General features: G+C 42.7%; 1 protein-coding gene and 1 pseudogene across 5 annotated transcripts in view; both read left to right on the top strand.

Annotated features, from left to right (window-relative positions):
• Window positions 1-17869, top strand: part of LEF1 (lymphoid enhancer binding factor 1) — a 120340-nt gene extending 102471 nt beyond the window's left edge. For 2 of the 4 annotated variants that reach the window (XM_023219909.2, XM_023219913.1), the window contains exons 10-12: window positions 1342-1390; window positions 2056-2096; window positions 16665-17869. In XM_023219909.2, the coding sequence (XP_023075677.1) occupies window positions 1342-1390; window positions 2056-2090 (84 nt within the window). In that variant the 3' untranslated portion in view covers window positions 2091-2096; window positions 16665-17869. The remainder of the gene's footprint in view (window positions 1-1341; window positions 1391-2055; window positions 2097-16664) is intronic. The other 2 variants (XM_023219908.2, XM_023219910.2) reach the window with 2 other exon arrangements.
• Window positions 17870-19140: 1271 nt separating this feature from the next.
• Window positions 19141-19673, top strand: LOC111547881 (annotated as a pseudogene). Its single transcript, XR_002733258.2, has one exon. The product of XR_002733258.2 is annotated as a 60S ribosomal protein L23a pseudogene (transcript).
• The last annotated feature ends 2026 nt before the right edge of the window (window positions 19674-21699 follow it).

Here is a 21699-nt window from a genome sequence, read left to right as displayed (position 1 = left end):
GATATGATATGTGTTCCATTTTAGTTATTTGAAAATACCTGATGCAGGTTGGTCATTTACTATAAGCAGACTATGGCTATATGCTATTAAAACAATAATTATTTTGGGACAGGGTCTTGCTCTTATAACAATAATAATAATAATGATAATAATAATTATTATTATCATTACTATTTGAGACGGAGTCTCTGTTGCCCAGGCTGAGTGCAGTGGCATGATCTTGGCTCACTGCAAACTCTGCCTCCCAGGTTCAAGTGATGCTCCTGCCTCAACCTCCCAAGTAGCTGGGATTATAGGTGCACGCCACCACGCCTGGCTAATTTTTGTATTTTTAGTAAATACAGAGTTTTACCATGTTGGCCAGGCTGGCCTTAAACTCCTGACCTCAAGTAGGCCGCCCGCCTCAGCCTCCCAAAGTGCTGGGATTACACGTGTGAGCCACCACACCCGGCCTAAAATTATTTTTGAGGGCAAAGTAGTTATGAAGGAAAAGGGAAAATTAGATCACTATAAGTGGGATCTAAATTTTTAAATCTGGCATTGAGATGTTTTGAAATGTATTTAAAATGGTGTGCATATCCATGTTATTTTGTCTGTTTTAGGAAGCAAGGTCCTTAATTGCCAGAAATAAGTCTTTGAGATATCTCCAGTTTTCTCAGGTTCTCTCAATCTCTTCTCCCTTTCTCCTTGGTTTTGTCATGCCTGTGCCACAGGGCCTGTGGGTACTCGATTAACACCGGGGAACTTTCAGTTAGACAATGGAATTCACAGTAAGGTTTATCTTAAGCACTACCAGAAGTGGGTTCTAAGTGTGCTGGTTACTAAGAAAAGGAATAGCTCATTAAGCTGGCTTTCCTTGAAGACGGTCCTATGGCCACAGCTCTAGGACATCATTATCCGTGTGTGTGTGTGTGTGTGTGTGTGTGTGTGTGTGTGAGAGAGAGAGAGAGAAGGTCCTATGGCCACAGCTCTGAAGACATTGTGTGTGTGTGCGTGTGTGTGTGTATGTGAGAGAGAGACAAGGTCCTGTGGCCACAGCTCTAAGACATCATTGTGTGTGTGTGGGGGGGGGGGCGGGGGAGAGAAAGAGACAAAGAGTCTACCCACGGTGTCAATATTGATGATGTTAAATATGAAGCTATAGAGACGAAGGTCAGCAGGTCACTATTTTCTCCCATTCTCTTGCTCTCTGACTTTGTTTCTAGATAGAGATGGTGAAGAGGGAGAGAGAATGAGTCATCTTTACCTCTTTGTTGACCGCCTGCCTGTACTTCCACATCACATTCATCTGTGTGTTCATGGTACAGTCTGTGACATGACAGTATACCTCTCTTCTTCCAGGGTAAGAAAAAGAAGAGGAAGAGAGAGAAACTACAGGAATCTACATCAGGTAGGCACCATGAGACTTTCCAGTCAATCCTTAGGCTTCTGACAAGCACTTTTAAAGCAGTCTGCATCTCTCTGTATTCTTTCTTCTGTCACTGTAACTCATGATTCTTTAACTCTGCTTTTTCTTCCTGAAATTCTTTTAAAAAATTTAAAAGACCCTTCTTTTAAATGTGACTGTGGGAAGGTACATGTAAAAACTGTTTCCCAAACCCTGTCACCTGGAATTCTGGTTGTGAACTGTGGGATTTTTGTTTATTTGTTTTATTTTTGCTTCTCTTTGTGTTTACTTTGCTTTAACACTCTTGCCTTTTCACTATTTTATATAACTCCTTAAAGATACAATATTTTATGATGATTAAATGATGTGTCACCTGGTATTCCCTTGAGAATCTCTTTTGTGATTTGGGTTTTTTAAAAATATAAAACATCATGATAGGGTTTGTCTTTCTTGTACATTAATTCAAGACATCAGTGAGGTCCCATTTATTTTCCTTTTTTCTTTCATTAAAAATAAGGTCACTACTTGTACTGCACAAATAAAAATGGCTGGTATAAGAACCATGAAAAGTAAAGCAAACAAGTTCACATGATATTGTAGCTACTACGTATTTGGAATGTACAAAAACCTCTTCAATAAAAATTTGTTAAAGACACAATTTTCTGCAGGTACAGGTCCAAGAATGACAGCTGCCTACATCTGAAACATGGTAAGAACGACTCTCTGGTCCTACTGCTGACGTTAGTTGTTATAAAAAGAGGCACTTGCTTGTGAATCTTCTTGCTCATAACGAGTTCATTCGACATTGCTCCTTAAAGAGGAGAACTCAGCAAAATCAAATTAGTGCTTTAAAAAATCTGATGGTTTTTATACCGGCTATGTATTTGCAATATAGTATGCCTTTATCTTTTCTGTCCCTTTTGGCCCATTTATTCTTCCTCCATTTCCTTTCCCCTAACTCTTCTAAACCATTTCTTACTGATCAGTGGCAAATCGGCCTGCTTAAAAAAAGAACAAATGACAACAAACAGTAAGCAAAATGCCATCTTACTCAGCAAATCCAGGGTGGGTCTGAGGAGCACCATTTTAGCCCAGGACTCCCAAGCTTTTGCTCAGTAGAGATTTTTTCTCAATTGAAATCATATGTAGTCACTCAAAAGTAATATATTTGTTTCTAGTCAGAAAGCTATATATGCTTTATTTTTTTTTCTGTTATTTAATATGGCAAGGTCACTTATTTAACTGTGTTTCTTCTATCAAGTATTTCTCTTTATTGGTAACTTGCTAGATTTTACTCTAGTATTTATAAGTAATATTTTATTTCTTTTTACTATAATTTTTTTTATTTATTTCCACATGACCACTAGCCCGAGGAACCTGACATTGTAAATTAAGGCTTGGTCTTTATTAAGCTTTGAATTAGCAGTATGTGTACATCTTCTCCTGGTAACAGTTCTCAAAGGAGCTGCCTTTGGTTATCCTTTCTCTCTCTAGGAACACACGTCCAGTCAATCACCAAGTCTTCCCATCCCTGTCTTTGGGGTCTGTCTTGAGCCTTTTCTCTCACACTTACCACTGCCACAGCCCTAGTTCAGGTGCTCAGACTTTCCATCTGGAGTACTGTAATACATGTTAATAATTTTTCTGCCTCCAGGCTTCATTTCTACCAGTTCATCCTTCACATTGCTCCCAGAAAGATTTCCCACAACTCAGATTGTATGTCACTTCCCGACACGGAAACAGCCGGTGCTTCCCATTGGCTGAAACATAAAGCACCCGCCACTTAGTGTGTGGGTCTGCCCAGCCCTGCCCTTGTAGCTTTGCCCCCAGTCATTCCTGCTATCTGCCTCCCCTCACTTTCAACATAGCCCTTCTGAGTCCTGTGCTCAGTCCAAACAAAATTATTAGCAGTTCCCCACATGGCGGGAGGGCACCGCACATGCTGTCCCTGGGCTTCAAAAGCCCATTTCCTCTACAGAGGAATGGATAGATCTCTGCAGTGTTTCTTAGGAAAAGAGTGTTATCCTGCAGCTCATTTGGCTCTTGACTAAGCCTGGTGGCCCTTACCTAAACTTTTAGAACTTAATTTTGGTGCTGAGGTTTCAAACAACTTGCCCAAAGGGACCAGCAGAGATTTTGGTACCAAATAGATCTGAATTTTAAATCAGGTGACCGCCTGAGCAATCTACTTCAGCTTTTTACTCTTCATTTTCCTTACCTGGAAAAAGAGAATATTGATACCTACCCCCTGCGGTGGTTGATGTGCAGGATCTACCCCACGGCCAGCACACAGTTGGAGCTCAGACGCGTTCCTTCCTCCTACTGAGACCTAAGTCAATTGCCCTCTCCTCTGTGAAACTTTCTTCATCTTTATTCAGATTCCTCAGGTTTTTCCAAATCCCATCACTGTAGTTTTATGATATCAAAACTCTTCTAAACTAATACTGAGTGGCAAACTTTCCTCCAAGTGAGGGGAGGACCATCCCTTCATATAAGATAAAAAATAATATAATTGTTTTAACTTAGTGGCTATTAATCAAGAACCTCTTCTGAGCCAGTCACCTGGCTTGGTTATTAGAAGCACAGATAGGATGTAAGCATGGTCGATGACACCCACCCCTGTATGTAGCTCATGGCTTCATAGTAGAAGTAAATCTAGTCAAAATCATAAGCCTTGTATTTTTTTTTTTTTTTTGGAAAAAAAATTGTTTTAATTACTGAACACTTAGGAATGGCCAGAAGTTTTTTCATATTCTGCCTCTAAACAGAAAGCCCTCAGAGTGGCAATGTGCTAAGGGCTGGTACTCGATTTACTTCACTTCTGTTTGCACCAAAATCTGTGAAGCTGTTTTTATTAAAAAGCATGCAAAAATGTATTTCTGTATTTCAGAGTTTGGTACTCGATTTGGTGTTCTTCACGATTAGCATCCTGTGGTATTTTAGATGTAAAAGATGGCTATTTTTGTCCTAAAGTGTATCCCAGACATCTTTTTCTAGTAAGTCACAGCTGTCATTGTGCTTTCTTGTCACTTATTTATATTTTCTTAAGGTTAAGATGTTCTCTCTATCCTGCCCAAGAAAAACAAAAATAACCCTCTCTCTCCACCCTACCCCCCAAAAACATTCTCAGGCCATCCCGCCGCTGGTGAGGCTCCAGTTGGTTGAGCTTCCTGTAATCAGAGTCTCTGGTGTTGCCCTCCCTCTCATTCCCGGATCAGTCATGCAGCCTTTGAAGTCGCTGCCCTGCACACCACCTGAGTTTGGAGACCAGAACTGGCAGTTATTGGATAAGAATTGTAGAGTAGAGAGGAGCTCAGATCCACCTTCATAAAGATTTCCATAAATTAGCCATGATAATATTTCTGTTGTACCTCCACCCCTTCCTTTGTTGTAGGAATTCAGAAATATTCTGTTTGTGTAGAGCTGACTTATTCAGTCATGATTCAGCATTTATTGAGCACCTAAGATAGGCCCTGTGGAGACTTGTATGACCTGGAAATAGAGTGCTGGATGGAGCAAAGAAGGTCCCTATTCTCACAGTGCTCACTATGTTGCCTGTGAGGGTAGTTGATTTAAAAAAAACAAACAGGAAGGTATAAGTACTATAATAAAAATAAATTAGGGAGTAAATTAGGGTCTGCTTTTAGGTTGGATGGTGAAGAAAGGCACCTCTGAGGAGGTGGCACTCAGAAATAACTCCTGTTGTCACAGAAAATGGAGGGGGTCTTCTGTTCTGGAACAGAGCCCTGGCAAAGAAATGAAAGACAAAGGGAACAGAGCGTCATCTTATGGAAACAGCAGAGCACAGGAATGAGGTCACCCAGTCTCCCAGATTAGCTCTTGTGTAAATTTATGTGGCCTGGGGCAGGTCACCTAAAGCCTCTGGTTTCTCTGTATAAGTGAAGGATTGTGTCCAGCGTCCTCTGAGATCCCTGTCTGTCTCTCCCTCAAGTCCAACTTTCTGGTCTGCTTTGCTTTTGTGTGGTCTGCACTGCCTCCCAGTGTTATTATAGGGACTCAGATCTCTTTTTTCATTGTCTAATTTATAGTCATCATTTTATGTCTGAGTGGCTCTGCATGACCTTGAAAATGGCTTATACATGATGGGGTTGTTCTTCAGTTCCTGTACAGATCACCCCGTGTCCCTCTTTCCTCCCCAGGATGGCTACCTTGTGTCCTGGGATATTAGAAACATTGCCTCTAGTTTGAGGATTTGATTTTCCACTAATGTAATAATATGGTTCCTTGTTTGCCAGACTACAGTCATACTAGTGCTGACCTCACCTTAGAAATAATCAAATACTTGATTAGAACCAATCCTACAGGCCCGGCATGGTGGCTCATTCCTGTAATTCCAGTACTTTGGGAAGTTGAGGTGGGTAAATTGCTTGAGCCCAGGAATTTGAGACCAGTCTGAGCAACATGGCAAGATCCCTTCTCTACAGAAATTAGCTGGGTGCAGTGGCGTGTGCCTATAGTTCCAGCTACTAGGGAGGTTGAAGTGGTTGGATCTGTTGAGCCCAGGATGTCAAGGCTGCAGTGAGCCAAGATCACGTCACCACACTACAGCCTGAGCAACAGAACAGGACTGTCTCAAAATAAAACAAAATAACCAGTCTGTCAAAGAGTGTGACGTGGAATCTCACACAGCTGGTTTTCAATTCTGAAGGGAAGTTGACGAGTAAAGGTAAAGCTAGGCCAGATGCAGTGGCTCATGCTGGTAACCCCAGCACTTTTGGAGGCAGAGGTGGGAGGATCACTTGAGGCTAGGAGTTTGAGACCAGCCTGGGCAACATGGCAAAACTATGTCTGTACGAAAAATAAAAACCACTAACTGGGCGTGATGACACACGCCTGTAGTCCCAGCTCCTCAGGAGGCTGAGATTGAGAATAGCTTGGACCTAGGAGTTCAAGGCTGTAGTGAGCTATGATTGCACCACTGCACTCCAACCTAGGTGATGAAGTAAGACCCCATCCCTCAAAGAAAAATTAGAAAACAAAAAACTTGTGTTTTCATTTCTTTAAAGATCCTATGGGTTTCATGGAATGCTTCCCATTTTTTGATAGGCAGTGCCTGCGCTGTGGCCGTATGCAGCCCAGCAGAGAGACTGGCTCCTGAAGCAGTGCTTTATTCACCCGGTTGTGTTCCTGTCTCCCCGTGTGTTTCTACTTTTGAGCATTAAAAAAATTTTCACTCTGGTGAAATCAGATTGAAACAAATAAATTACCATTAATGTGGTCTCAACACTGCGGAGAAACTTTTAGGATAATTGGAAATGAGATCCCTAAAAGCCATTCCTCCAGGTTGGAGATGGTGGTCCCCAAGCTGCAGGATCTTTTGGAGAGGCCAGATTCATCCGTTCAGTTTTTCGGACTAGTCATTTGTGGGAATGCTGGGAGCCCAGGACCTCAGGGGTAAGGCTGCACACACTGTCCTGGGTCCAGCTGGAAGGCCAGTGTCATGAAGTCTAATCACTTGTTTCCTCACCACGCAAACATTTAGTGGGGACTGCTGTAAGTCACGAATCCTGTTAGGCGGTGGCGGTGCTTGCAAATAAAACCCTATCCCTTCCTGGAGGAGCTTCAAGTTTAAGAAGATACAGACATATTAAATGGGTAGTTATAAAAGGGTATGTTTTATGCTGTGAAGAAGTGGCATGTTGTGCCTGATACAAAAATAGAATAAGAAAGAGAATAAGAAATATGTAAATGGGAGTGAAATCAAGGAAGGCTTCCTGTAGTAGCACTCAAGCTGTCAGGTTGGTGGCAGAATTTGGGGGTTTGATAGCATAGTAATAGAATTGATGTAAATTTCCAGTGTTTGGGTATATGTTTGATTTGGAATACCACCTTTAAATTTGTCAGAAGTTAGAGATTATTATCAAATACTGAACTTTGCTTTCTTCCTGACTTAATTAAGATTTATATGAAATTAAAGAAGAATTATAATTTTTAAAGTGCTGGAGAGAATTATGACTCTGAGTTTACTAATTAAACAATTTTCAAAATTGGCTTAATATTTATCAAAACAAATACAAAAAGTCTACCATCTTTAAATTATATAGATTGAAAAGATATTTTTAGATACTTTAATGCATTTCCTTTAGTTATATGACATAAGAGTTAATTTAAAAGAAGGAACAGGCTACTTTTGAAAGATAAAAAAGACTGGGCGCAGTGGCTCATGCTTGTAATCCCAGCACTTTGGGAGGCCAAGGTGGGCAGATCACAAGGTCAGGAGTTCGAGACCAGCCTGGTCAGCATAGTGAAACCCCGTCTCCACTAAAAGTACAAAAAAATTAGCCGGGTGTGGTGGCAGGCGCCTGTAATCCCAGCTGCTCAGGAGGCTGAGTGGGGAGAAACACTTACACATGGGAGGTGGAGGTTGCAGTGAGCCGAGAGAGCACCATCGCACTCTATCCCAAGCGACAATGTGAGACTCTGTCTCGGGGGGGAGAAAAACGATTAAAAAATCCTCTGGTTAAACACATTTTGCTAAATAAAAACTTCAGCCTTTATTTCCCTAGGGCCAAGAGATGAGCATGAGAGGTAATTGCTAAGCTAAGTTAATGTTCAGTACTTGGAATTACATTTTATAAAAGATTATTTCTGGCTTTTCTTTGATGATGATGTTTGAGAGCCTGATGAGATGGTTAAGGCTTGAGAACTTGGGGCTCCTGGGTCCTGTGAAGCTGTGCTACAGAGCTGACAAATTGCAGAGTGGGAACAGAAGCATCATCTGGACCAGTGAGAGGACTGCAACCCTGAGGGTCTGCCAGGAACTGTGCCTGGTGTTCAACATTTAGCCCTGTCCTCTTAGAGCTGCCAGGGAGAGTTCTAAATATTTTCAGTGGTCTCATTGAGAAAAATATTTAATTCCTATGATTTTTGAATCTCACTCTGGTAAGTTTGACACTTTTGCCTAATCTTTGTTCCAAATTCTGTTCCACAATGTCGTCACCAACATTAAGTATCAGTAAGCTTCTTGGTTATGTCTAGTTAGAAAACAAAACCAGGTTCTTAAAAATTAATAAAATTAAAAGGAAGTTGGTGGCAGCTTGAAGAACTCTTAAGTCTTGTCCAAATCTCAGAGTAAAAATTAAGGCTTCCACAACTAGAAAGTGAAAAAATGATATCCTGTTTTCCATTCTTTATCTTTTGTAACATACTTAGAAAGCACCTCAGCTAGAATTGTTACCAAACAAGCAAAAGACCCCTGGGGGTTCAGAACTCTTGGGAAGGAAGCCTACATCTGGGGAGGAGAAGGGGAGTGTCAAACTGGGGAGAACAAAGCCTCCCATGGCAGCCAGGTCAACATGTGGCAGCGCAGCTACCCTTGGCCACAGTTCGGTACCTCCTGGGAAAATGTCTGCACCCTGCTCAGCACTGTCCCGCACTTGGGGGAACCATGGGCTGCCATTTGACCACAGTGGTGAGGTCCTATGGAAGCGACTGCCGGCGTGCGCATAGCCAGATCGTTGCATAGGAGGTGAAGGTTATGGTGGCCCGGAGAGGCTCCCTTACGCATCGTTTCTGGGAATGCTGCAGTCTGAGGTGACGGCCTACCCATGTCTTCCTTCTTCTTATGCTTGTGTTCACAAATCCCTGTGACATCTGTCACAGACTAACAGGAAATGTGTACAGGATTCACAAGGTGATGACACTTGACTACAGATAAGCTCAGGCTTGGTCTCATTGTCTTAAGTAGCAATAGCAGCATAATGACAGTGTGGTTGGACTCAATTATGCGTAGACGGCAGGTTTTCACATCCTGGCCATTGCTACAGGGTCCCTAGGCGCATTCATGGGAGCCTTTTGATGGTAAGTGCTGGAAACAAACCATGCTCACTTACGGAGAAAGGGGAAATGTATTTTAAAGACACAGGAGCATCTTGTGGAATCCAAGGGCAGTAGTGCAGTTGGGCCAAAAAGAAAGCTGGAAATTAGAAAGCTGTCCAGAGACTTTCCCTGCTTCTTCCATCTGCCCTTCCCTGAAAATCACTTCCTCCTTCCTTTCCCAGATTGACTTGCTCAGTTCTTTGAGCCATATATTCAGAGCACTCAAGCTGTATGTTGTTATGATATCGTCTCCCAAAGAGACAATAATTCTTTCAAATTCTATAGAAGCGACTCTGGTTAGCCCAACTTGGGTCAAACTTCCACCCCAATCCATAATCAGCTGTGGTCAGAGGAGAAGGTCACATTGTACAAAATGGCTGGCAGGAGCTCACTGTTCTAACAGTGTTGGAGTTGGGATAATGGAGAGGAGAGCTGCACTGTAGCTCACTAGTAAGCTGGTAGTTGGGATGGTTTTATCTAGACAGCTCTGTGTTAATAAAGAAATTGGGTTAAGTTCATAGATGCAGTGAAAGCTTTTAAGAATGGGCAGTATCCCTTCCATCAATTCTCTTTTCTCTCCTGAATGATCAGGGGAGCTAGAATTGTGTTTAAGTTGCCTTGGGGATCAGAAATAGAGAAATAGACCCTCAGGTAAGCAAGACTGATCGGATGCCATTACAAAATAATAGCAGAGGGAGAGAAGTATATGAGGTTCATGAAAACCCTCTTGAGATGCTTCATGTTTAGTATTGTTCATGAAAACTTACAAAATGAAATTAAGATCAATGCAGTAGAATATCAGAATGAAAAAGAAGTGTTTCGGATAAATTTTGTTTGATAGAACTGTTTGTTACTGAGTTGTGAGGAACTGTGTGGAAATGAGCCCTTCTGGATAATGGAGTTTTTCAGATAACCTATATGGTTTATATCTTTAAGTGTCAAAATATGTAATTTTTCAAAACACTTTTGGATGCAACTCTGTCTTCTTCAGCAGAGTACATTGAAATTGATTTGAATACAAATACGTCATGCCATTATTTTACAGTGGATATTATATATGCCACAAAGAGTATGGTGGTTTATACAATACTATTCTAAATGACCCCAAATAATGTGGAATTTTAAGAAACTGCTTTTTAATAATTATTTTGTGGCTTCCTTTGCTGTTTGGGACTATACCCTCTGCCCACAATAATATGTTTCTTAGGATTTGTGTGGATTTAGGAACCAGAAAAATGAAGCTTAATTGAATAATATATAAATTAAAAGTAGATGGAGTATGAGTTGGGGTATAGAGGGTAGGGCTCTTTTAAGAAAGGCTAAAATGTGCTATTTTTGCACATAAATTTCATGACATTACTGTGATACCTTGAGATGATTTTAACGTGTTTTTCCTCAGCAGTGTTCTTCATAAATGAAGCTGCCATGTTACTGAAAGCCACATGAGTGGGGAATCCTGCTGCTCATAGCTGTCTGTGACCTTTAGCAAAGTAACTATTCTTTTTTGACAGAATGAGAGAAAAATTAAAAGCATTAAAAATTAAACTGCTCACTTTTAGGCTTAAGGTTTACATCTGTCTCTGGACTAAATTTTTCTAAATGCCTAGATACCGTTTTTGTGAATCTAACTTTTTTTTCTATTGGGATTACTTTTTCTCATCTAGCATCAGCTTTTCGAAACATTCCGTTTCATAACAGATATTTTAATTAATTTGCAGAATACTCTGTTGGTCTTAATTTTCTACCAGAAGTTCTGTAATAGTATGAATCTTGCTTGCTGCCCCGAATGTGTCGCGTGAAGTTGGAACAGCAGAAATGGTCCCAACCTGTATGGACCACCTGCCACATTCCAGAGGCTTTAACAGATGCCTCTGCATGTGTTGCCTCCTCTTATTCTGTAACAGCCCCATTGTGGAGGGGACAGATTTCAGTCCTGTCTGAAGGATGAGAAAACATCACTTGTCCAGGGCCACGCAGCTGGTGAGCAGCAGCGCTGCGTCCGCAGAGTGAATTACTGTCAGCTCTGAGCCCAAGTTCTCCATCCTCTGCTGTTCACTGCACTCACTATGCTGCTTCAGGGCGCCTGCCCCGCACTCACCCAGCTCTGCACATACATTTCCCATATCCCGCAGCGCACCTGATGAGGTAGAGCAGCTTCTTATCTTCACTTTACAGATGAGGAAACGTGTTTGGTGCATTCAGAGTGCATGCCCGAGATTTCCAGGTGGTAACCAATGGACCCAGGATCCAACCCAACCCAGGACTGTCTGTCCTCAGAGCCCACACTCTAACCCACACAAGTTATCACCTCCCTGTGCTTAACTAGATTCACAGGTGCACACACAAACACTGTCATAACTGTGGAAGGGCTTGGTTGGGAGGGTGGGGGGAGACAAAAGTGTGCCCTGATCCTGTCACCTCATTTGTGGAAGGTGAACTTGGCATCTTTAGTGTGAGAGAAATGTGGGTTGGATAGCGTTTGGAGGTGAGTAGATGAGGGAGGTCTACCTAGCTAGTTATCGTCCTCTGGAAGCCCTTCAGCTGACAGAACTGCAGTGGGCTTTTGAGGCTCTCTCCTTCAAAACTTGCTCAAGACCATTTCTCCCATGTTTCCCGTGATAGGAAGCATCTAGCGGTCATGACCTGCACCAGGAGGTCCAGCCTACAAATAGGACACACGTCCTCACAGAGGAGACAGACACAGAAGGCTAGGCTGATCAGGAAGAGAAACCAGTAGCTACAGAAGAATTCCCCTGGAGTAATTCATTAACAGTCACAGACTTGTCTCAAAGTCATCTTGACATTGCCAAAGTCTGGTTGAGCCGATGGTAGTTCACTCTGAATAGCCACAGCGGAGGAAGCCGCACAGGTCACTCAACTTTGTCTTGGTAGAACATGAATCCGGGAGTGGCCAGTGACCCCTTTCCTCCTACCTCCAGCTTCTGGGAATCCTTTTTGTTTTAGAGCTTTGTGGTTAGGGGACTAACTAACTAGTCTTGAATGCTGAGACTAAGGAGTCACTCAGCTGCAGAAACAAAACTCAGTGTTAACCTTCCTAACCACATATTTTCATTTTTCTTTTTTTCTCAAATGTTGGGTAATGTTTACTGTCAAGAAGCTGAAGCTGGCTTTTGTAGGTTATATTTCCAGTCTTAGGGACTTAAATTTCAAAGTTAACTTATGTGTTTGATTCTCTTTATCATGCTTCTTCAAACACAGCGTGATATCCTGGGGGACACTGTTACAGATGTGGACTGCCTCCACCAGGATACAGGGGTTGTTGCCTAGGGACGGACAGACAGAATGATGGAAGGTAGGAAGGAGAGAAGAAAGTGAATGATAATTTAGTTCCAAGGTATGGTGGAGAGAGCACGTGTTGAGAGTTCAGAAGCTCATCCTGCTGCCTATTAGTTGCGTGACCTTTGGCAAGTTCCCGAACCTCACGCAGCCTCAGTATCCTTATCTGTAAGAGGGTGGGAAGATGCAAACTGTAATGATGATTATGTGAAATTCTAAAGTCCATGTCCCAGTGCCTGGCAAATCAGTGCCCAGTGGACAGTGTTTTTGTTCCTTCCCCCTCACCAGCTTCTTACAGACAAGACCACCTTCGAGTCAACGAGACTGTCACTTTCGTGGTGCCAGGAGGCCTAGGGAACAACAGCCCAGCACTGGGACTCTCTAGGGGTCACCATGGGCCAGTCACTTTATGATCATTTTCCTCAGTCTCTGCTAAAACAACAGGAGTAGACTAGCTCTGCCATGCTTGCTTCCTGCTCTAGAAGTCTGTACCTCTCTTCCTTCGTGCACACATGACATTGTGCAGCAGAAGAGTTCACACCCTCAAATCGCAGGCTTTTGTCAGTTTTTCCCAAGGCGTAAAAATGGAGACAGTAGGCACGAGGTGTGTGGTGTGCTGCTGGAATGCAGTTTTTGCAGTTAAAACTGTGAATCTGTTCACCTCTCATAAAACCAGTCTCTAATGTTCTCCCCTCAAACTGCACATCGCTTAAGGCTCCTGCCTCTTGTTAGTAGCAATTGAGAGTGGCGTAAAAGGAAGAGGACGACGAAGGAAGGATCTTTTATTCCAACTCACTTTTTTTGTAACCTCACCAATTCTGAACAAGGAAGTGATATTACATGATGGGGCAGGGGTGCATTTTGTTCCTAGACACCAGCTTTGCTGCCCTTGCCTTGGCCTGGACAGCTTGAACTGACTGGCCAGTGAGCCCTGAGTGGCACCGTGACAGGGCTGGCCCTTGCCTGCTCCTGACCCTCCACTCCGCTACCTCAGAGCTCACCCATAGGCTGTCTCCTTGGCCCTCCCTTCCAGAGGACAGCCTGGGAAGGAACCCACAGGACATGAGCTGGCCAAGCGCTCTGCTTTTGGTGGGATTTTACATTTGTTTGCGCTTAGAGAGAAGGGATTTCCTGCTTTCCCTCTCTTCACTCCTGAGTCAGGGTCTGTAAAGTCCTGTTGGCCCAGGGTCGGTGTTGTTGATCTCCCAGAACAGGCCCACTCTTGAAATCTTTAGATTCATCTTTATTGCTTGGGCTTTTAGTAAGGAACTCTGCCCATTTGGGTTCCTGGTTCCCTTTGGTTGATGGGATATTTTGTCAAGATTGGAATTTGGTCCAGGAGAGCAAGGGGTTCTATTATATGGGGTGGGGTGGGGTCTCGTGCCGCCTTTGCATCCCCAGTACAAATGCGTGGTGACTCCTGGCGGAGGGAGCCCAAGTCTGAACATATGTAAGATGGGCCTTGCCTCACTTCCTTTGAAGCCCAGCCGCAGCCGGAGAGCAGTAATTGCTGGCTTTGATTGCGCAGACTTCACTGGTGGGTTGGGCTGTGCCAGAGCTTGCCTGGCCTGGCCCAGCTTCAGCCGCAGCCCCCTAGTGAAGTCTTAGATGTGGGAATGCTCCAGCCTCTGGAGCCTCATGCCTGTGGTTTCTTGAAAAGAATCTGGACTGGACCTGTTTTATATCTGTAAAGCAGCACTGCAAGGCCCCCGTTTCTCCCACTCGGAGGTAAGACTTGGTCTCCCTTGACGTCCCTGTATTTTAAAAGAGCCACCAGGGACAAACTGCCTCATTTCATAGTGAAGAAATTTATTTGCTTTTTTTCTTTTAAGCATTAGTCCCTGGAAGGGATTAGTTGCTTTTTGGTAAGCAACTGTACAGAGGCTCTCTGAAGCCAACCTTCCAGGAGAATTTTCAAGGTGACCCCATGAAATAAGGAAATAACAGGTGGGAAAATGTGAGACTGTGGAAAGAGATGACTTTATTAGGAGATGTAGACTCTTTCTGGGTAAGTGACATACTATCTTTTAGTTAATGGCCATCTCTGGGCACCCATGTTTGTGTTAACCACTGTATTATCACTTGTACTCAGCTTAAGAAGAAAGGAGACGTCACCCTTAGGTAAGGCAGTGAAGGGACAGGAAGACTCTGGTGGAGCCGGAAGTGCAGGTGCTCTAGGTCGGAGGTGTTAGCCCTGCTTGAGAATGGGGCCACAGCAGGGCCATGGAAGTTGTCTGTACCTCAGTACTTCGGGGTTTGCTGTGTCAGGCAATGGAGGGCTGGCCCAACAGAAGGGCAGGTTGTCTCCCTCAGGTGTTGCTGGCTGCCAATGGCCAGTCTATTCTGAGCCCCAGTGCTTGTCTCAGGCGCTAGCCAGGACTGCAAGGCCAGGCCTCATCAGGAAACTAAATGTTTTCATGTCAGACTGAGAGGAAAACCTTCCCAGGAAGAGCAACCTGGACCAAACCTTTGAAAATCTCTGATGCAAAATTATAATGTAAATAGGAATCTGTGGGTGCCCTCTCTCCCACCCCAGGCTCTGCTAGAGCCCTGTTTTTTTCTCTAAGAAAGGCAGGGTCCTTCATAGCTCTTTGATCCTCCTGTGTGAGGGATCCATACCTCTGTTCAGTTAAAGTGTCGCAACGCAGTAGTGTTTTCCTGTTAAACAAGGAATGGTTGATTTTCCAGGAGGATAGGAATTGAAATTGTCATTGAAGTACCTCCTCAGTTGAAATCGTTCTGTGGCTGATTTCCTCCTATTTTGTTTTTTGTTGGTTCGTTGGTTTTTGCTTTTTCAGTAGCTAGCCAGTTATACAAATAGCTTCTTAGTAGTCCCGATCATTTTTAGGGGCCGCATTGGGCGTAATTGGAATAATAATACTAGCTAACCTGCTTGCAGGGCTTGCTGTGCTCTGTGCACTTTGTGAGCACTTTAAATATAGGAGCCAAACCTCTCCTTCCAACAGCCTGAGGGGCAGGTGTTCTCACAGTTTCCATTCCATAGATCACCATCCTTCCGTGGAAAGTACTTCGTGGACTGTAACTTGCCATCTAGACTTTTGTATTCATTATTAAACTATGTCAAAGCTTCCTTTTATTTCTCTTTTACTTTCTGTTTCCATTGAAATGAAAGTGTACGATAATCCACCATTATTTAGACTGAGTTTCTAAAGGGAAACTCCTGCTTGTAACATGGATAGCACAATCACAAGCACAAAGTGTTGGGATTCATCTGAGGCTGTCGAGGGACCCAGGTTGAGAAGGTGCTTCCAGCATCGCTGCCACCAAGGGAAAGCAGCCTCCCCAAGTTCAAAGCAGTGGAAGCACGTGCTCTCTGGAGTGAAGGAACGGAACTTTGCCATGCTTTTACTTTCCTTCTGTCTCTGTCTCATCTTGTTACACTGTTACATTTTACTATTAATCACTTTTTTAAAAATCTCACATCATTAAAGTTTTGGGGATGTGGGAGTTCTCTTTTTTGAAAATCATTATCACCAATATCTGGCAACATTACTTTAACATATTTGCTGAGTGTCCTTTCTGAGGTTAACATTAAAGATCCTAGATGTTAGGAAGGAAAAAAAAAATCTTGAAAATTGTAAGATCTTAAGGAAAAAGGGAGAGGTTTGTATCCTCTGGACCGTGAATATGAGCGGACAGAGCACACAGCGTCACGGGAGCTGGCAGTGCGTTGGGTAATGTGAATATGTCTGTCCTATGTAGAATCATAGAATGGCTTCCCACAGTGGACTAAAAACACCAAACATTGCAGCATGACACGTCTTTCCCTGATCTGGCTGTTGCCTGTCTTCCCTATTCTTGTTTGGCTGTTTCCTACTTGTGTTTTTCAAACTTTTTTCTGTTCTTTTTACCATGACCCAGAGTATTAGCTACATTTCACATCATAACTCTGTGCATACATATACATGGAACCAAAGTAAAAATGTCACCATATTAACTCTGTAGTGTACTCTCAGGATTTTTGACTGCATAGGGCAATTCATTTTAGCCATCCCCAGATCAGCAAAATGGATTAATTAAATGCAGAAGTTATAAGACATATATGGTATGGAATAGAGGTTATAATCTTAAGGCCTACGGCAAATTCATATTAATAGCATTTCATTTGTTCCTTCTTGAGGTGGAAAACGAAGCTCATTCCCAACATGCAAAGCCAAGGCAGCGACCCCAGGACCTCTTCTGGAGATGGAAGCTTGTTGAAAATCCAGACTGTCTCCACGGCCTGCCCAGTCGACCCCAAAGGAACACTGACATCAATTTTACCCTGAGGTCACTGCTAGAGACCCTGATCCATAAAGACAATCACTGCCAACTCCTCTTTCGTCTACTGCAAGGGCCAAGTTCCAAAATAAAGCATAAAAAGGTTTTTTAAAAGGAAATGTTAAAGCACGTGAGAATGCTAGCAGGCTGTGGGGCAGCTGAGCAGCTTTTCTCCCCTCATCTCTGTGTGCACTTCCCAGAGCATCTTGCATCCAAACCTGTAACCTTTCGGCAAGGACAGTAACTTGGCTGCATTTGCCTGCCACGCGCAACTGGAGCCAGCAACCAGCACATCCATCAGCACCCCAGTGGAGGAGTTCGTGGAAGAGTTCCCTCTCTGTTTCTGTCTTCATTTTTCTTTCTCTTCTTTTCTCCTAAAGCTTTTATTTAACAGTGCAAAAGGATCAGTTTTTTTGTTTGCTTTTTTAAACTTGAATTTTTTTAATTTACACTTTTTAGTTTTAATTTTCTTGTATATTTTGCTAGCTATGAGCTTTTAAATGAAATTCGAAGTTCTGGAAAAGTCTGAAATAATGAAATAAAAAGAAGCCTTCTTTTTCTGAGACAGCTTCTCTGGTAAGTGGCTTCTCTGTGAATTGCCTGTGACACATAGTGGCTTCTCTGCCCTTATTGTAAGGTGTTCAATAGAGCTAAATAAATGTAATAGCCAAATCCACTCTGTTGGTAGCAATTGGCAGCCCTATTTCAGTTTATTTTTTCTTCGGTTTTCTTCTTTTTTTTTAAACAGTAAACCTTAACAGATGCATTCAGCAGACTGGTTTGCAGTGAATTTTCATTTCTTTCCTTATCACCCCCTTGTAAAAAGCCCAGCACTTGAATTGTTATTACTTTAAATGTTCTGTATTTGTATCTGTTTTTATTAGCCAATTAGTGGGATTTTATGCCAGTTGTTAAAATGAGCATTGATGTACCCAGTTTTTTTAAATAGCAAGGCACAGCCTTTGCCCAAAACTGTCATCCTAATGTTTGTCATTCCAGTTTGAGTTAACGTGCTGAGCATTTTTTAAAAGAAGCTTTGTAATAAAACATTTTTAAAAAGTGTCATTTTATTAAGAGTGAAGTTCCTGATAACCTAAAATTGGTAATGAACTAAATCCACAGGCCAGGGCAGAGCTGGTTTGTAGAGAGGAGCAGTTTGTGTGAGAGGGGTGCTGCTGGTGCAGCCTTCTCCAGGGACAGGCCAGCACCGGCTGTATAGTGGCACCTTGCCCTGTCTCCTAGACATGCAGTCCTCAAAAGTACTTGTATGCCTTGGGCCTCCCTCCGTTTCCAGGTGTAGGTATGAAACAGGGTCAAAGGAAAAAAAGAGGGTTGTCAGATGGGAGTGAGTCCTTTCCTGAGCACAGATCATGGGCTCCCACCATCTGGTTGTGGTGCTCATTGAAAGTCCACAGGTACTGCCTCTCTTCAGAGCTCACTGGTGTTCAAACTGGGCTTCCACATCGTGGGGTCCCAGTGGTGAAGGTATGTCAACACCCCCACCCATCTTCCCAGTCAACATTTTCTAAGTCCTGAGTTGTATTTTGTAATTTTTACCTTACTAGTACATGTTACAAGTTGGTATCTGATTAGGAAAAACTGTATTTTAAGTTTAAAAGTGAATATGTCATGTTCTTCCACAATGGTTTTCTATCCCTTGAGCTACTTTAAGAACCACTATCACTGGTCCAACTTAAACCTCTCTGCTGAAATTCTAGCTCGATTTCCCCTTTGTAACCTTCAGTGCAGCTGGGGAACAGCTGGCTACCATACTTACAATAACCCTCCTCATACTGTACTTGAAGATTGCCATTAAATCACCCCTCAAATTTCTCTTCTCCAGGCTAAGTAATCCCAATTCCTTGAACCTTTCATCATCAGTCCTTTAATCATTTTCATTACTATCCTCTGGAACCTTTTCAATTCCTCTTCATTTAGTCCTAAACTTGAACCAGGGAAAAAAAAAAAAGTTATGTTTAGGGGGCCTACTTGTTATAAAGGTTTCATATTCAGCCCTGGCCAGAACTTCATTTGAAAATTATCTCTGAGTTTTTTTTAGCATGCATGAACCAACTAGTTAAAAACAGTCTAAAGCTGCCACCATGATCTTTTTGAGAGTTAACTAGAAAACCCAACAAAATGGTAAGGGAGGTAACAGTGGAGCATTATGCCAACACATTGATGAGCTCTTCTGGATGTAGAAAGAAAGCAATTAATAATAAAAGTCTGTTCATCAAGGCAACAACAGGCATAGCTGGATCTATACCTGAGACTTGAGGCTTGGCCAAAGCCCACTCAACTGTTCTCTCCCTCGGTTCCTTCTCCTCTCAAAAATGCAGAGGCCAGACAAGATGGCGCCGAAAGCGAAGAAGGAAGCTCCTGCCCCTCCTAAAGCCGAAGCCAAAGCGAAGGCTTTAGAGGCCAAGAAAGCAGTGTTGAAAGGTGTCCACAGCCACAAAAAAAAAGAAGATCCGCACGTTACCCACCTTCCGGCGGCCCAAGACACTGCGACTCCGGAGGCAGCCCAAATATCCTCGGAAGAGCACCCCCAGGAGAAACAAGCTTGACCACTATGCTATCATCAAGTTTCCGCTGACCACTGAGTCTGCCATGAAGAAGATAGAAGACAACAACACACTTGTGTTCATTGTGGATGTTAAAGCCAACAAGCACCAGATTAAACAGGCTGTGAAGAAGCTCTATGACATTGATGTGACCAAGGTCAACACCCTGATTTGGCCTGATGGAGAGAAAAAGGCATATGTTCGACTAGCTCCTGATTACGACGCTTTGGATGTTGCCAACAAAATTGGGATCATCTAAACTGAGTCCAGCTGCCTAATTCTAAATATATATATGTATATCTCTTTTCAACATTAAAAAAAAAAAAAAAAATGCAGAGGCCAAGCCCCAAGTCTCAGGTGTGTATATCCTGCTATGGAATCTAATAATCCATGTCTTTGAACTTCACAAAAAATTAGTGAAGTTGAAAGAAATGGGTTGCTTGGACCCTCAGCCAGTTCTTTCCACAAACTTGGTCCCCTCCTAGTTTCCTGTATTTCTTCCAGAATAATTTTTCCCAAATAACTTTGATGTCACTGCACAGAGCTCATTCTGGGATCATTCTGCCCAAATCCTGCTTTCTGTAGGCAGCAGTTCTGGGGGAGAGTCAATAGTCCCCCTAGAGATAGGGATCAAAGCGGGTGCTGCGGGGAGAGGGACACTCCTCTGGCCACTTCTTCTGTTTGATCTTGGAGGGATTTGGCCTCCTTCCCTGCAGTGAACTCAGAGCTGAACTGTGTGCCAAGAAGAGGCTAGGTCAGCCTTCTTTCTGGGAGCTTAGCCTTCTCTGAGGTCACAGCTGGCATGCGGGTCTGTATGAAGGGGTGTTTTCCTTCTGGTTCTAGTTTGGTTGCTAGGGCTGCTGGCAACTACCTGTTTAGCTGGAAGGTGACTTTGAACTGTTTCATGACTACAGTTGTCTTAAGTATTATACAATAAATTTTTCCTCTAGTTTGGTCTACGGCTGCAACAATATGGAAACTCTAATAAAGGGCCTATGAACAATAACAAGATGTCTGTGTGGCTGTGCTTTTAAAGTAGAAGAGTCATGAGCGAGTAATACACAGTTCTGACAGAAAAGAGGCACCTAACATCCACATGATGTAGTAGTTGTTGAAAAATCACATTTACCACTTCCGCCACAGAATGTGATCTTCCAGACGTGGAAGATGAGAACTTTAAGAGCTGCCATGTGAAACCTAACCTCTAAAGATACACAAGAAAATGTGGACTGCTTTTTAATAGAAACTGTAAAAATTGATGGCAATTAAGTATCTTAATACTAATAGAAGGATGTCATTCTATACACCATTTATACTTACGTATTGTGGGAAAAAATAAGATTGGTTTTCTTGGCAATTATTTGGCGGATATCATTCTGGAAGTGGCTTTTCTAAATTTCTTCAACTTTTTTCTGGGAAAACTTTTATCTTTATTCTGCAGCCAGGCGTGACTCAGGGAGAGTGTACCAAGGTGACTCACCTCTAAGCAGGGTGTACCAACAGCAACTATTTAAAATAAAAATTATGAGCATGAATCAAAGTAAACTACATACATGTTAAAATAATAATTTATAGTAAAACTTGAGACAAGTGAAACTATTTGCCTTTATTGAAGAAGCAGTGCTAATGTTGTTTATAACATTGTTCATCAACAGTAAACTGGCATTAAATAACAGTTGCCTTTATTCAGTACATTTCTACTGAGCACTTTCTAATGGGCTATGCTCAAATAACTGGACGCCAGAAAAATGTTTTGTATTGTCTGTCTACTGTAGGCATATAAGAAATGCCTACTGTCTGTATTTGTTACAATGTGCAAGGGTCCTTTTCCCTGGATGGTAATTTGGACTTAAAACAGGTTATACGAGGAAGGAGGCGGCCCAGTGGAGAAAGCCCTGGTTTAGAGTCCACAGAGCTGGACAAAATCTACTCATCCCACTGTTGGGAACAGCACACTAAACCCCTGTGGGCACACTTCCTCATGGGCTAAGGTGTCACAGACCTCTGCCAGGGTATGTGAGAGGTAAAGGAGAGAGAAGCCTGACAGGAAGTGACTAGTAAATTAATTTCCCCTTGAATTGTTTTATAATGTGTTAGAAAACATGTTTTGTCCAGTGCAAAAAGTATCTCATTTATGTACTGCCTTGTAGCCATGGAACATGTGAGCATATTTCTGCCTAGGGAAGCAGTTGGTAACAGGACTAAGCACTCTGTTTTGGAGTCAGGATCATGGAAGTACTTGTACAAAAGGGGCAGAGTTTGGATTTTATTGGGTCATCTACACTGATATGTTCATATAAATATTTTTCTTAATATATAATAGCTTGGGAT

This window comes from Piliocolobus tephrosceles, chromosome 3 (genome assembly GCF_002776525.5).
Source record: "Piliocolobus tephrosceles isolate RC106 chromosome 3, ASM277652v3, whole genome shotgun sequence".
NCBI classification, from domain to species: Eukaryota; Metazoa; Chordata; class Mammalia; order Primates; family Cercopithecidae; genus Piliocolobus; species Piliocolobus tephrosceles.
This window is presented reverse-complemented; position numbering and strand designations above follow the sequence as displayed.